Raw genomic sequence first — 13,308 nt, forward strand, 5'->3', positions numbered from 1 at the left:
CAAGCGGGCGACTGCTAAGCAGTGGTGGGGATACTAGGATCACAACGGCGGAGGGGTATTTACCCCACCCTGCTTGAACTAAAATCGTCCAGTATCTTTTTGTTAGTGGTTTACCTATAACAGTATTAGGTGTATTATTGTTCAGAGGTTTAATATAAAATAAAAAGGTTATATATTTTTTAGCTATGATTTTTCAATAATAATAATAAGTTGTTTATATAAAATTTCATTACCCTTCATCCTAAATTAGTCATTTATTTCTTTAATTATTCCTTTTCAACATAGAGTGTGTTGTTGACTATTCAAAACATGATGTACTAGGATAAAGAAAAATAGAGTAATTATTGAGAATGTTGTTTAGCAATTGTAATTCAAGAAACAAAATTATAATTTTAAAGCAATTTTTATTAAATATTGTTCTTGTACAAAACACATTAAACTTAAAAAGCTGAGGAATAAATTTTCAAGATGAATTTTCTACAGATTCACTTGTACTATCACTAGAGTCTTGGTTTAAACTAAGCAAAAACAATCTGTGGTTGACCATCTCGTCGACAGAAGGCATCAGAACTTCCAAAACTTTCTCACTTTCGTTACGTTCCGCCACAAGCCGCTCACATTCTCCCACCATCCTGGTCAGCAAGGGCAGTGCATCACGCAATATTTTCAGTTCTTGGTGCAGCTCAACGTCAAACGACTTTGTCTAGAACAGTTGAGTACACCATAAACCATTGAGAACACATACAGAATTTGTATACTATTTTATAAAAAGCAGTAAGTGTACATTTTAGAATTGAGATAAGAATATTCAAACAATCAAAATAAAACCATGATGTTAATTAATTGTTGACTTAACAATCCAACTTCACATATGAAGTTTTTTTTTCATGAGTAAGTTTTGGCACTTTTTTAAGAAAAAGACGATTACATTTTTATAGATACTGTAGGCGAGCCACGAGATGACCCCTGGTCTCTTTGCATACCGGCAAATTCAAGGTGCTAATCTGAGGAGAATTTTCTTGACAATATTGTCAAGTGAGGACTTGAGACTGTAACTATAATCGTGTGCATTATTGTTGCAGAAGTAATTACTGACTTACATGCATGTAAAATAAGGTGATACCACTTCAATACACAGCTGTATCGTGTAATGGGCCAGGGATCGTCTCGTGACTCGTCTACAGTAGTGAATACAGAGAGATATTTTACAAACATATTGATGTTAAAGTGCTATGAGATGCTGGTGTAAAGTTCTGTCATCATGTAGTGTTAACAAACTTTATTACAGAACAGTGAAACAGTGAATGAAACATGCACGGTAAGACCAACTTGAATTATCACTGGCCACAGCAGGGATTTTGTAAATACACACACGGGGTAGCAAGAACTGCTAAGTTAACTACGTTCTTCATACAAAAGCACTAATTTCAGAAGAAAAAATGACACTTGGTACAGAAGCAGCTAAACAAGATTAGAGGCCAACTGTAGTGAAATGGCCTTGAGTTTTACCCCATAATAATAATTTTAACTTAACTTTTAAACACTTATTTTTGGTTAGAAGTATGAGTGATATCGCATTTTAAAAATATAATTAATACACATCTAAAGTTTTAGTTTTTCTTGTAAAATATTTACCTTTTGGATGATTAAATGCCAAAGTACAAAAACATTTAAAATTTTTTTAACCAATCAAAATATAAAAAATATTGAAAGAAAATTTGGATTGTATATTATTCATATCTTTAAAATGAGACACATCCCACTATTAATATGATTAAAAAATACGATTGGAAAAGTTTTTAAAGTTTAAAATTGTTCTTATGAGACTAAACCCACGATGGCAACAAGTACAGCCGGCTCTTAACTCATTTATAAGTTCTGGTCTTTAAGTCAAAGGAGAAGGGGTATTTTTTGCTGAACCTCCTTTTCCTGGAAGAGTAGCTTACAAAAATTATATGAAGAGCTATTATCTTAATCCTGGGATAACAACAAGTACAATAACAGTTTGAAAACAAGCTTATAAACAACTCTTGGCCCCCAATGTAATTTACCCTCTTAATCCTCATAAGAAGGTCCGACAACTGGTTGTCCATCTCTTTTTCTTCACTGGCAGAGTACTGGGTTCTCTGGATGGTGTCCCCAGGAAGTAACACATGTGCTGGAATGTGGAGTAGATCTTTCAGTTGAGTCTGCGACAAACATCATAATCTCTAACACAATTCTTTATCACTCGGGGAGAAATTAGTGCTCTGGGAGAGAGCAATGTGTGATAATTTAATAATTAGCTAAGTTCATTACACATAATAAAGTTTTGAAACAACAAATTGATAACTAACTCACGTCATAACCTTTCCTTTTTATACACGTTCAGGGTTGTTCAATCCTGTAAAACTAAACGGTGGCTTCAAGAAATATTAAAAAGCATTCACATAAATAAATATGTATTTAATTTTTTTTTTTAATCAAGAAAGACAAATATTCATTTAAACACTGCTTTACATATTTTTAAAGAAGTTCGTTTCAATTTCTTCTTTTTATATAAAAATTCTTTTTAAACGTGATCAATTTAACCTTAGAACTGACAATCGACATTATAACGTCAATCAGTTGATTCACAAGTGGCAATCGACATTATAATGTTGAGTTATGAAGTCGGAGAGTGAAACTGTTTTTGATTAATACTCTGAAATATATCAGAGAAGTTTAACACTGTTTATCTTTTACAGGTTTTTAAATATCTAGATTTAGCAGCGACAAAGAACCCTGCAGATCACTTTTGACGTCCAGTTTATACCAAATACTGTGATAAAAGGCCTTAAATTCATTTATAAATTGCAGCGGTAGATGTATCTTCAATAGATTTATCATTTTTATTCAAAAACTTCCAGTACAACAAATAGAGTTTCAAATGTCTGTGGTGTGGTATCATTACTCACATCGTTGCAAAGAACACATGGAGGTAAATTATAACCGTTTGTGTTAATGGAAATGAATCCATATTTAATGTAATCATAACTATATAATCTTTTCTTTAGCATCAATATGACCATTTTATTGGCCTACAAAAAAATACACAACTTGTCTGTCCCACTTTTTTATGCTTAAGTTACTGATCCAACAAACTGCAGAATATTACACTAATAAACCATGCAAGTGACAAGAACCACTCCATAAACAAACTGAGCATTACGAGAATTGCTTGCAAGCAGTGTTCTCCAACACTTTCTTATTATTCTAATACACTGACACATCCCCCTCTCACGGTTGAGAACCACTTTAATAAATTATGGCATTTTACTATAGTTGATTAAAATCCCAATAAGAACAAAACCAGATAAATTAAAGCTTCTGCACGCAACATGACATCTGTATAACTGATTTTGACTGATAAATAACAACAAACCACTATCACCTGTTTAAATGTGAACAAATAATTTTACTTATTATTCTTGACTTTGACATGTAATTAAAAACACATTACTATCTGCTGATTAAGCCAAGTCAATAAATATAATGGAGTGTCATTTCAAGACCAGTGGGGTGGAGGGATTTTTGAAATAGGAATTTAGGCTTATATGTTTTAAAACCGGGGACCCTAAGAATGTCCATATAAAATCAATCCAGTAGTTTTTAGGTGATTGAGCAACAAACACACAGAAAGACACAATTAGATTTTTATGTATTTAATAGTATAGATTAAACTACCACAGTAAAAGTTATCAGGTTCAAAAAGACAAAAAAAACATTTAATATGGTACATAAAATGTAATCAGAATTTAAAAACTTACTTACCTCTAAGGTCTTTAGAGGTTCCACTGATGCATTCATGTATTGGTCAATCAATGATTTGGTTATTTCTTTGACTCTCCCTATTTCTGGATCATCATCAGCATATTTCTTTATTAATGCTGTTGTCATTGCATCAGTGAAATGTGTCACCTCATCCTTGACAAGGAGTCGGACTGAAAAATACCGGTTATTCATTTTAAAGACATGAATTAAAACATTTCAAATTAAATTAATGAAAAGAAACTGTTCCTGAAGATTCAACATGAACTGGAAATTAGACAAATCAAATTGTTTGTTAATGAATTACATTAGAGACTATGCATCACCACTGTCAAGATTATTATCTTGTACTCATTTTAAACATTATTCAATATTTAAAAATCGTATGTTTACTGCCATTTTTCTTGCTGATGTCACTAGCCTACTCAGCACGTAATTGACTTTACTTTATAGAATTAAATTAATGTTCATCAATATTACTATTCTGGTAAATAAAAACACCTGGTACTGATTCATTATGATTATCTATGGGTCAAATGTTTATATATTCTATAGTCAGATATTTTTAAATTGATAATCATGATTCAATTGTATTGGTGGCCACTTATTACATTGCTGCCATAAAGCTCTCTGTGTGGCTACTAGACATTGTCATTTCACAGCATTGGGGTACAGTACGATAAGCGGATCCGGTTTTTTATATCGAAGAATGTCTAGTCATCGATACCTAATATTCGCATCTCAAATACTAGACTATCAATCGATATAAAAGTATCTATAGTACTCAATAACAATCATGTTTTAAATTAAAATATGAATTTAACACGTTCACGACGACGGCAATTTTACGTGTTGTTACATATTGAGCAGTCATATATAACACACAAAATCTTCAAAATAGGCGTAAACGTTGTTTTCCATAAAACTATTCTATAATGCATAAATAATGCATTTTAGGTTGAAAAACAATGATTAAATATATACGAATAAGTTAAAACCGGTGTGTCCCCCGTGTCACACGACGCCTATACGTTGCCCTTCGCTTCAATGGGCGTTGTGTGTCACCGGTGACACACTGTTTTACTGCATCTAAAAAGTACAAAATGGTACAAGAAGGTAGCAATCGAGCTTCTATTGGGTACATGTGTGGTCAACGCTTATGTAATATTGAACGAACATCGGCAGAAAAAAAATCGAAATGTTACATTTCAGAGAATCACTGGTAAAGTCACTTATAGCACCAGCCGGAGGAGATCATCGCAGAAACACAAATTTTTGCAGATACCAGGACCATCTCGAAAACGATACCTGACGTGCCACGAGAAAATTATCAGTGAAAGGGGAGCAAAAGAAGCACGAAAAAACTCTAAGCGGGTTGTAACGTATTGCAGTGGCTGCCCAAATGAACCTACCATGTGCCTTGGATGTTGCAGTGTGAAACATTTGTAATTTTATATATAAAACATAACATGTTGTAGTTGTTTTCTTCATAGTTTTGTTAACAGTGTGATTGGTTATTTTTAAATAAACATTTTTATTAATACTACTGAGACTTTGCGTACATTTTTACCTCCCAACCACAATCACTTCATATAAGAGAGAACACCATGCTAACTTTTATTTTAACCGTATATATTAAAACAAACATTATTGTGATAGGCGTTGAACATAAAACATGGCCTCAAACTCTGGCGTAAGTTAAAAATTCATCATAACAACGTATAGCGATAGTGCGTCACCCGTGCCACACTCCGCCCAGTTGTAACGTATAGAGTGCGTTACCGGTGACACACGCCGGCATTCTGAACGAAGCAGCGTGTGACACCGGTGACGCACGTCGTCGTGAACGTGTTAATATTTACAGTAATCAAACAAATTATTATAACCAAAATTAGGAAAATTGAAGATGGACCATATTTGCTTCTCTCAGTTACAGTAAAGTTGTTTCTTTCCCACAAATTTCACATAATGGGTTTTTCGGTACGAGTCCAACAAGTTGAAGTCACGTAAAACATGTCTTATCATCTTTCAAAGCAATGTCGTGTAGTTTTCTAAAATTGACTGCCATTTTTAATAATCAAAATTACTTATGTAAAATTGAAATATTGCCCTACATGTATTATTTGAAAGTGTATACAGCTGTTGATATAGTTTATTTAAGTAAATAGTTCAAAATAATTAATCAGTATCGATTGATTATATCGATGGTTATGATTGAAGTAATATCGGTTGCTAATTTCGATATAAAAACCAGGTCTGTTTATCGTATCCTACACCAGCTATTTAAACAAGACATGATTTAAGTAGAAAATACATTTCTATTGAAAAAAAATTTCAACTTGTGCCAATTAAAATTTTCCATACAATGAAGAAATTAAATTAAAAATTAGAGTGATATTCAGCAAGAATGTTACCAAATTGAGAAGTGTAAAACTAGGCTAGCCTCAAAATGAGATTAGGCAATTCTATTTCTCATCCTTTATATAACTAATAAATCCTCTAATTCATTACATCTTAAAATACCTATACATAGGCCTAGGAGTAACTTCCCGGCTTTGGAGGTTAGCTCATTTCCCACGATCTAATGTTTTACAAATTTCACAGGTTTGTTCCTGTGGCCAATAGATATTTAGAATAGGGGGCCATAGTACGTTACAAGGGGAGGGGGCAGTCTGGGGATAAAATGTACATTATATACTCAATATCACCCTTAGAAACACACCTGCAAATTAAAAAAAAATGAATAATGTGAAATAGGTTGAACCCGAGCTTGGGGGTTCCCAGCTTAGGATTACTATTTAAATTAAATAATATATACTTAACATTTTTATTTGAACTTACTTGCAATCATGAAATCTTCTACAGTAAATCCAAATAACTGTGCATCATATTCTTGCTCTTTAAACTCTTTTAAGTCCATTCTAAAAGAGTTTAGCACACTCCTGTTTCAGTTCACAATTATATTTCAAACAAAGCTCGTAAAATCTGTTATATAAGACTTGAATCAATTTGGAAAATACTCACTTATACAACTCTGTATAGCAATATTATTATTTATTTAATTTTAAAAAAATCATTAGTTTCACCGAACTTTGCAATAACATAACCTACGCAATAAAAAGTATTTAAATATTCTACGTAAAATTTCAGAAAATTAGCAAACAAACGTAACACAAACACTACAAGAGATTACAAAAATGAAACTACTCATTGCATTTGGGTTGTAAATCGTAGTGTAGTGTAATTAACAACACATCAAAACACTTCCCAGTCGACAAATAAAACAAAAACATCCATTTGAGTTTTTGGAGGAATGAAAATGGTTGTAGAAAACTTTATTCCGCGGGAAAAGCCAAACTGTTTAATTTGCGAATGGCCCGCTTTACTTTGAATGTACTGCAGCCTTATACTCTTAAATGTGCATGAGTTCTAAGGTTTGTTTATATCAGATTCTGGCATGCTTAAAAAATTTTTTTATTTTATTTTATTTGCGGAAAATCCATTTTTACATTCAAGCATAGTAAACATTACATAAACTTTACATTAAAATACAAAACCAATATTTAATACATATTATTGTGAGGCCTTTCGATATCCAAGATACCTTCATCAGACACATCACAAAATAAATACAAAAAGTAAATCAAACAAACACAGAAGATCTATTAAATCAAGAAGATGGACCAATTCAAAATTCAATATTACTAAAACGAAAATTACAAAAAAATAACATTCAAAATTTATATAGTATAATACCAGTAATAATTTAATTATATTTACACACTACGCCACCCAAGACAAATTATTATTAAATCACATATGTTAACTATTATTAATAATCAAATTTACTTTTTGTATTTATTTTGTGATGTGTCTGATGAAGGTATCTTGTTGATATCGAAAGGCCTCACAATAATATGTATTAAATATTGTTTTGTATTTTAATGTAATTTAACAGTGACCAATATAAGCTCCATCTACAGCATTACATAAACTAGTAAAAGAAAAAGTACAAATATGTCAAGGAAGTCTAATATTAACTACAACATCAAAGCACCAAGGTATTACATGTACACAAAAATTTGCATGTATATAAATGCACTCAACGTTTATATATAATAAGTTCATACCACTTAAGAATAACAAAGAACTACAACTATAAAAAATCTAAATGAAACAACAAAATCACAAAACATGTCGGTATAATCACTAGTGAAACAACAGAAACTAAAACAAAACAAATTTATAAACAAGACAACAATGTGACAACTAAGCAACAAGACACAGAATTAACAATATATCAAGATGACAAACAACTTTTATAACAATAACAAATGACAAGGCAACGGTTATAAAATAACTAACAAATAAACTATAGTAAATAGTTGCAGATACAACAAACATGCACGAAGTATTTACTATTTAAATGTTAAGAGAAATAAATTATATGGTAATATACAGACCACTATTTTTAACATCAATTCGTAACATTACGCATATCGTCTTGCAGGGATATTAAAGTCGTCGATGTTAGAGACAGTGGAAACCAATTTTACATCGTTAACAAAGAGCAAAACATTGGCATTGAGACCCTTAAGCAGATCATTTATGAAAAGGTTAAATATGAATGGCCCCAAATGTGAGACCTGCGGGACACAAGAGCAACAAAGGTGGCAGACGTTGTTTCAGCAAAGTTAACCATCAGTCTCCGATTGGACACATAGCTCTTAACAATAGCTTGGAACCATCCAAGTAGGGGTTCTTGAATGCAATAATCGTTCAGTTTTGCAAGTAGATGAGAATTGTTTACTTTCAAAGACCTTAGAGAAATCTAAGAGAAGGCAGTCACCTACTTCCTCTCTTCAAACGCTGGCAAAACAAAGTTATGGATCAATAGCAGTTTGATGAAAGTCGAACGCCTAGATAGGAGTTCATGTTGTTCCTTTGCAATAATATTTCTAAACGGGAGAAGACTTTCTATTACAAGGCTTTCAAAATCTTTAGCTAGGGATGATTTCATAGCAATCGGTCTATAATTAGTTACATCAGATCGACCCCTATTCTTGAAGATAGGTATTACGCAACCAATCTTCAGAGTCTCCGGAAGGTTTCCCAGTCATATCAATGCATTGAACAGATGTGTTAGTATCTGGAACAGTTCAAAGAGACAGTTTTTTAAGACGGAGGAGGATGTGATCTGGACCAGCTCCCTTAAATGGTTCCAAAGCTGCAAGCTGCACAGAGACCTCCTGTATTGTAAACGATCACGAATATATTATATTGTAGTCGTCAAAGAAATAGTCAGGAGCAGTGGTTGGGCCCGGGGAACAAATGAAGAAAAATAGGAAGTAAACAGTTCGCAAGTTATTCCTGGATCATCTGTGCAGACTTCCATGGGGAATATAGCATGGACTGTATAGTTTCTGGGTGGGCAGAAGAGCTTCTGGATTGATTGAAAAACCCCCAAAACGATTTCACGTTGTTAGATTGGGAAGCTTCCGTGTAGTTAACATTGTTGTTTGTTGTAGAAGATAGAACTAAAACTAAGGCAGCTTTCTCTAAATTGTCGAAACCTCTCCAGGCGATGTGAGCGCCAAGATTGTTTTAGACTGTCATGTGCAATTTTCTTCTCAATGACGAGTAACCTTTAGTCTAAAACCACTGTGGGATTCTGGCAGTGCCCTTTATTTAGTGAAGTGTTACAATGAACTAGATCAGCCAGTAATGCACATAGGTTGTTAAAATGCGTATCAGGGTCATAATTCATGTGATACACGTAAGAATCAGTCAGGCCCCAGCGCACCGCCTGAACATTACACGTATGGAAGTCGTATGTATAGTCAACTATCCTCTTATGAAATTCTTGGGCACATTTACTAGTGTGGTTAGCGCTCGATGTGCAGGTGGAAGAATTTCCTCAGCAGCTTTGGCCTCATTACAACTGGCATAAACAAATATGAGGTCTAGTAATATATCTCTAGCATTCTTTGTACTGGGTGGTTGAGATGATATAGGGTAGCCAAATCCGCCAGCAGCTTCGTGGCAACCAAAACAGAGGTATTACTAGATACAGGCCAGTCTGACCAGATTAATTAGTCTCCCAGAATAATTTGTAGAATTGAAGGGTGAAGGCGAAAGGTATTGTTCCATTTCCATAGCATATTGCAGCTTTATACTCTTGAATGTGCAAGAGTTCTAAGGTACGTATATGATTTAGCTTTGTTTTACTGTACATATAAATTATGGATATTTTACAATTATTGATAGTTCTAAATTTCGCTAGCACTTTAATTTCAACAAGTATGTGTAATATATAATCCATTTTAACAGATGCGTTTTATCGTTTTCAACGAAACTATATTTTTAGTTTTTCTTTTGCCATGGAAATAATTATCTTCCAAAACAATGGTTACGGTTAAAATTATTCCTCCTTTACTACGGGTAAATAATGAGTCTTTCCATGTTTATACTCTTTTATTTATAATTCTCAATCACAGACTACAGAATCCAAAATATTTGTTTGACAAACAAATCATATCTAGTTTTTAAACCATATTGCTAAAAAAACAATAATAACGATGTTAAAAGATGCTTATGAATAAATATAGCACAGAGATAACAATGTTCCCATATTTGAAAAATAAACTTGCAGTCCTGCTGAAAGTAAATAGAACTCGTGTCTCTTAAAAGTATCAATAAAACCATTGCAAATAACTATTATAATCTAAGTAGAAATCAGTAGCATAATTTGTACCTAAAATATATTATCGACACAAAATATATTAAAAATTAGTCGACACAAAAGTTCATATATAGTATTGCCTTAAATTGTATTGTCTGTAAACATATCATATTTAATCTTTTGAAACGTTCATCAATAATTACTGTTAAGAGTACGGTTGTACTGACGGTCATCTTGATTCTAAACGTATATGAATATGGACAATGTTTAGCCTCTAACACCTTTCGGCCTTTTTTATCTTAGAGTTATGAGAGGTAATTTTAAAGACATGATTAATATTCATGCGAACACTTAGTTTTTCTACATATTACACTATGTTGTTTAGTTTTTCTACATATTATTGATGGATTGTTCAGAAAAATTTCAAACTTGCATACATGGAATAAAGGGGATGGTGAATATGGCTCTTCCCTCTATCTGTAATACCGCAATGTTGCGGGGTTTCAAAATATATTTTAGCGTTATTAAGTCAGTACTAGATTTAGTAACGTGCACTTTTTAAACTATACAGCATCATTAAAAAGTTAAATTTGCAGAAATCGTGTATAATCAAATCTAAAATTGTAACATTTTTAGGTGCCTTCCTCCATAATAGCACCTTTAATTTGCCCCTGTTAGCACTTATAGAGAAGGATCCGAGACCTAATTTGCATTGTATAAGCATACAACGTGGTTTTATATCAAAAGAGGAATTTTTAAGAGAGAAACAACCACACTAGCTTCGGTGGGGATTGAAGTGAGAGAGGTATCACAGGGGTTAAAATTTTAATATTTAATATAAAATAATGATTTTTTATCAAATAATATTTTGCTAGCTTGAAACATAAATAAAATTGTTTGAGATATAAATGAAAGCTATATCACTACCTCATAACTTTTAGATAAATAAACTGAAAATCGCTACTTTCAGGGTCTCTATATGGTTGGCTTACATTGATTTAACATTAATTTACATATATTTTTTAGTGTTAAGTATGTTAAGCTACGGAAAATATATAAGAAAAATTGTATTACTTTATATTTTAGTTTTTTTTTAATGTCCTTGTATTTTTATCTCTCTATTTTTATCTTAAAAGAGCGGAGACGGTTAGGCTAACGGCCCTTTAATGTCTTATGACAAATTCCCCTATGGATTTAATGATAATCTTAATTGTGTTTGTAAAATATAAAATGGCTTTCTGCGCCTGGACTCAGTAATTTCGTCATTTAGAGAGTATAGCCGTTAACTTTATTACATAATCAACGGTATATCTACTGAAGCGTGTGTCTAAATTGTTGTTTATAAGCCGGTGTTTTGGGAAATATATGTTGTTTGTTGGCTTTGAATATTAAATGTCATTTTTCTGAAGTTGGTTGATGATCTGAGCTCGAGTCTTAAAGTCGGAGTTGAATCATAAACTATTTAAACATGAATTTATTATTTGTATTGCTAATGTATTGAATGATATAAATTATAGTTGGTATGTAATTGTTTAAATATACTTTTTGTTTGAAAGAATGAGTTAACTTTCATGTATGGTAGATTAGCTGAGATTTTTTAAGGTTCCACTTTGGATTTGTTATACAAGTTACATACAGTGATTTGTTATTGTTATTTTGATTTCTTCTGGAGCCAACAATAGTTGATGTAAAATGAGCTGCTTACCGTAGGTATAGCTGCAAAATGAGTTAGCTAAACTAAACTTTTAATTGAGGATGGGCTTTCTGAAGTCCTGTGATTAGAAATTAAGTGTAGCCTACTAATACTATAATTTTGTTAGATTTTTGTAATTATAGTTAGATGCAGTATAGCAAGTGAACACCACCACAATTGAAGCAGGAAATAAAATTATTGATTAGAAATACCTTAACACTTTTACCGTATCATGAAATTACAATCACTTACAGTATCATCCGGTCTCACAGACCTGAGGGAGGTTTTTTGCTGTTTTTGGGCTATTCTTGTTTTTTAGTTCAGATTTAAACACAAAATATATTTAAAATTATTCCCTGTTGATAACAAAACTACAATTTATATTTTTTTAATTCTTATGATTACAAAACAAATTATCAAATTTAATAATTTGGGGAATTTAGGATGGAAAATTATTATTCAGAATACTAGTATAGTATAAATCTGTATTTACAAGTATCAGAAATACACATAAATTTTTTACCAAAGCAATTAAAACTTGAAAAAGGCATTAGGCTAAGTATATACAAAAAAAGTATCCACAGATTTTAGATATTTTAAACACATGAAATGCACAACTTTCTGCTGCACTCCAAAACAGATGGGTTGTCCGCATTTGATACATTTGTAATTGGTTTTTCTTTCCTTAGCAGCTAGGCACTTGGAACATGTCTTCCGTTTTTCCAGTTTGTCACTAGGAAACACATTCATTAGGATTTGCAGCTTCTGTTTCTCCAACGTACTCCGTGATGACGCGTCTAATGTCTCTTGGCAAATTTTGAATTTCTAGGCGTCCTTGTCATGTGAGGCTTTATAAGTTTTAAGGTCAGACGTTTTTATGAATTCAAATCTTGTAATGAGTGGATTGTTACCTAAGATTGCTAATTGCTCTTACTCTTGCATTAGGCCCGGGTAATGGTCCCCTCAAAATGTTATTTTGAGGTGTTCTGCGCTGCTTGGGTGGCTCCTTTCTGCACCATACGCTACCATCTTTCCCCAAAAAAGTCATCATCAGATTCCTGAACCAAATAATTTTCGACACTATAGTGGATCATCTTCATCTTCCAGTTGGGGTTCATCAACAGCAAAACTATCATCACTTTCA

The 13,308-nt window shown here is 32.5% G+C and overlaps 2 protein-coding genes across 4 annotated transcripts in view; one reads left to right on the top strand and one right to left on the bottom strand.

Annotated features, from left to right (window-relative positions):
- Positions 1–384: 384 nt before the first annotated feature.
- Positions 385–7,120, bottom strand: LOC124364973. The gene is made up of 4 exons (XM_046820829.1): positions 6,631–7,120; positions 3,793–3,962; positions 2,052–2,189; positions 385–703 (listed from the first exon to the last, which is right to left on the bottom strand). The coding sequence occupies exons 1-4, from the start codon at positions 6,707–6,709 to the stop codon at positions 464–466; spliced, it is 627 nt and encodes a 208-aa protein (XP_046676785.1). The 5' UTR covers positions 6,710–7,120; the 3' UTR covers positions 385–463.
- Positions 7,121–11,869: 4,749 nt separating this feature from the next.
- LOC124364974 (MPN domain-containing protein-like) overlaps positions 11,870–13,308 on the top strand; it is a 37,116-nt gene continuing 35,677 nt past the window's right edge. For all 3 annotated transcript variants that reach the window (XM_046820830.1, XM_046820831.1, XM_046820832.1), the window contains exon 1: positions 11,870–11,991. The gene's annotated coding sequence lies outside the window, so the exon portion shown is untranslated. The remainder of the gene's footprint in view (positions 11,992–13,308) is intronic.

The sequence above is a fragment of the Homalodisca vitripennis genome, chromosome 6 (assembly GCF_021130785.1).
Source record: "Homalodisca vitripennis isolate AUS2020 chromosome 6, UT_GWSS_2.1, whole genome shotgun sequence".
In the NCBI taxonomy this organism is placed as follows: domain Eukaryota; kingdom Metazoa; phylum Arthropoda; class Insecta; order Hemiptera; family Cicadellidae; genus Homalodisca; species Homalodisca vitripennis.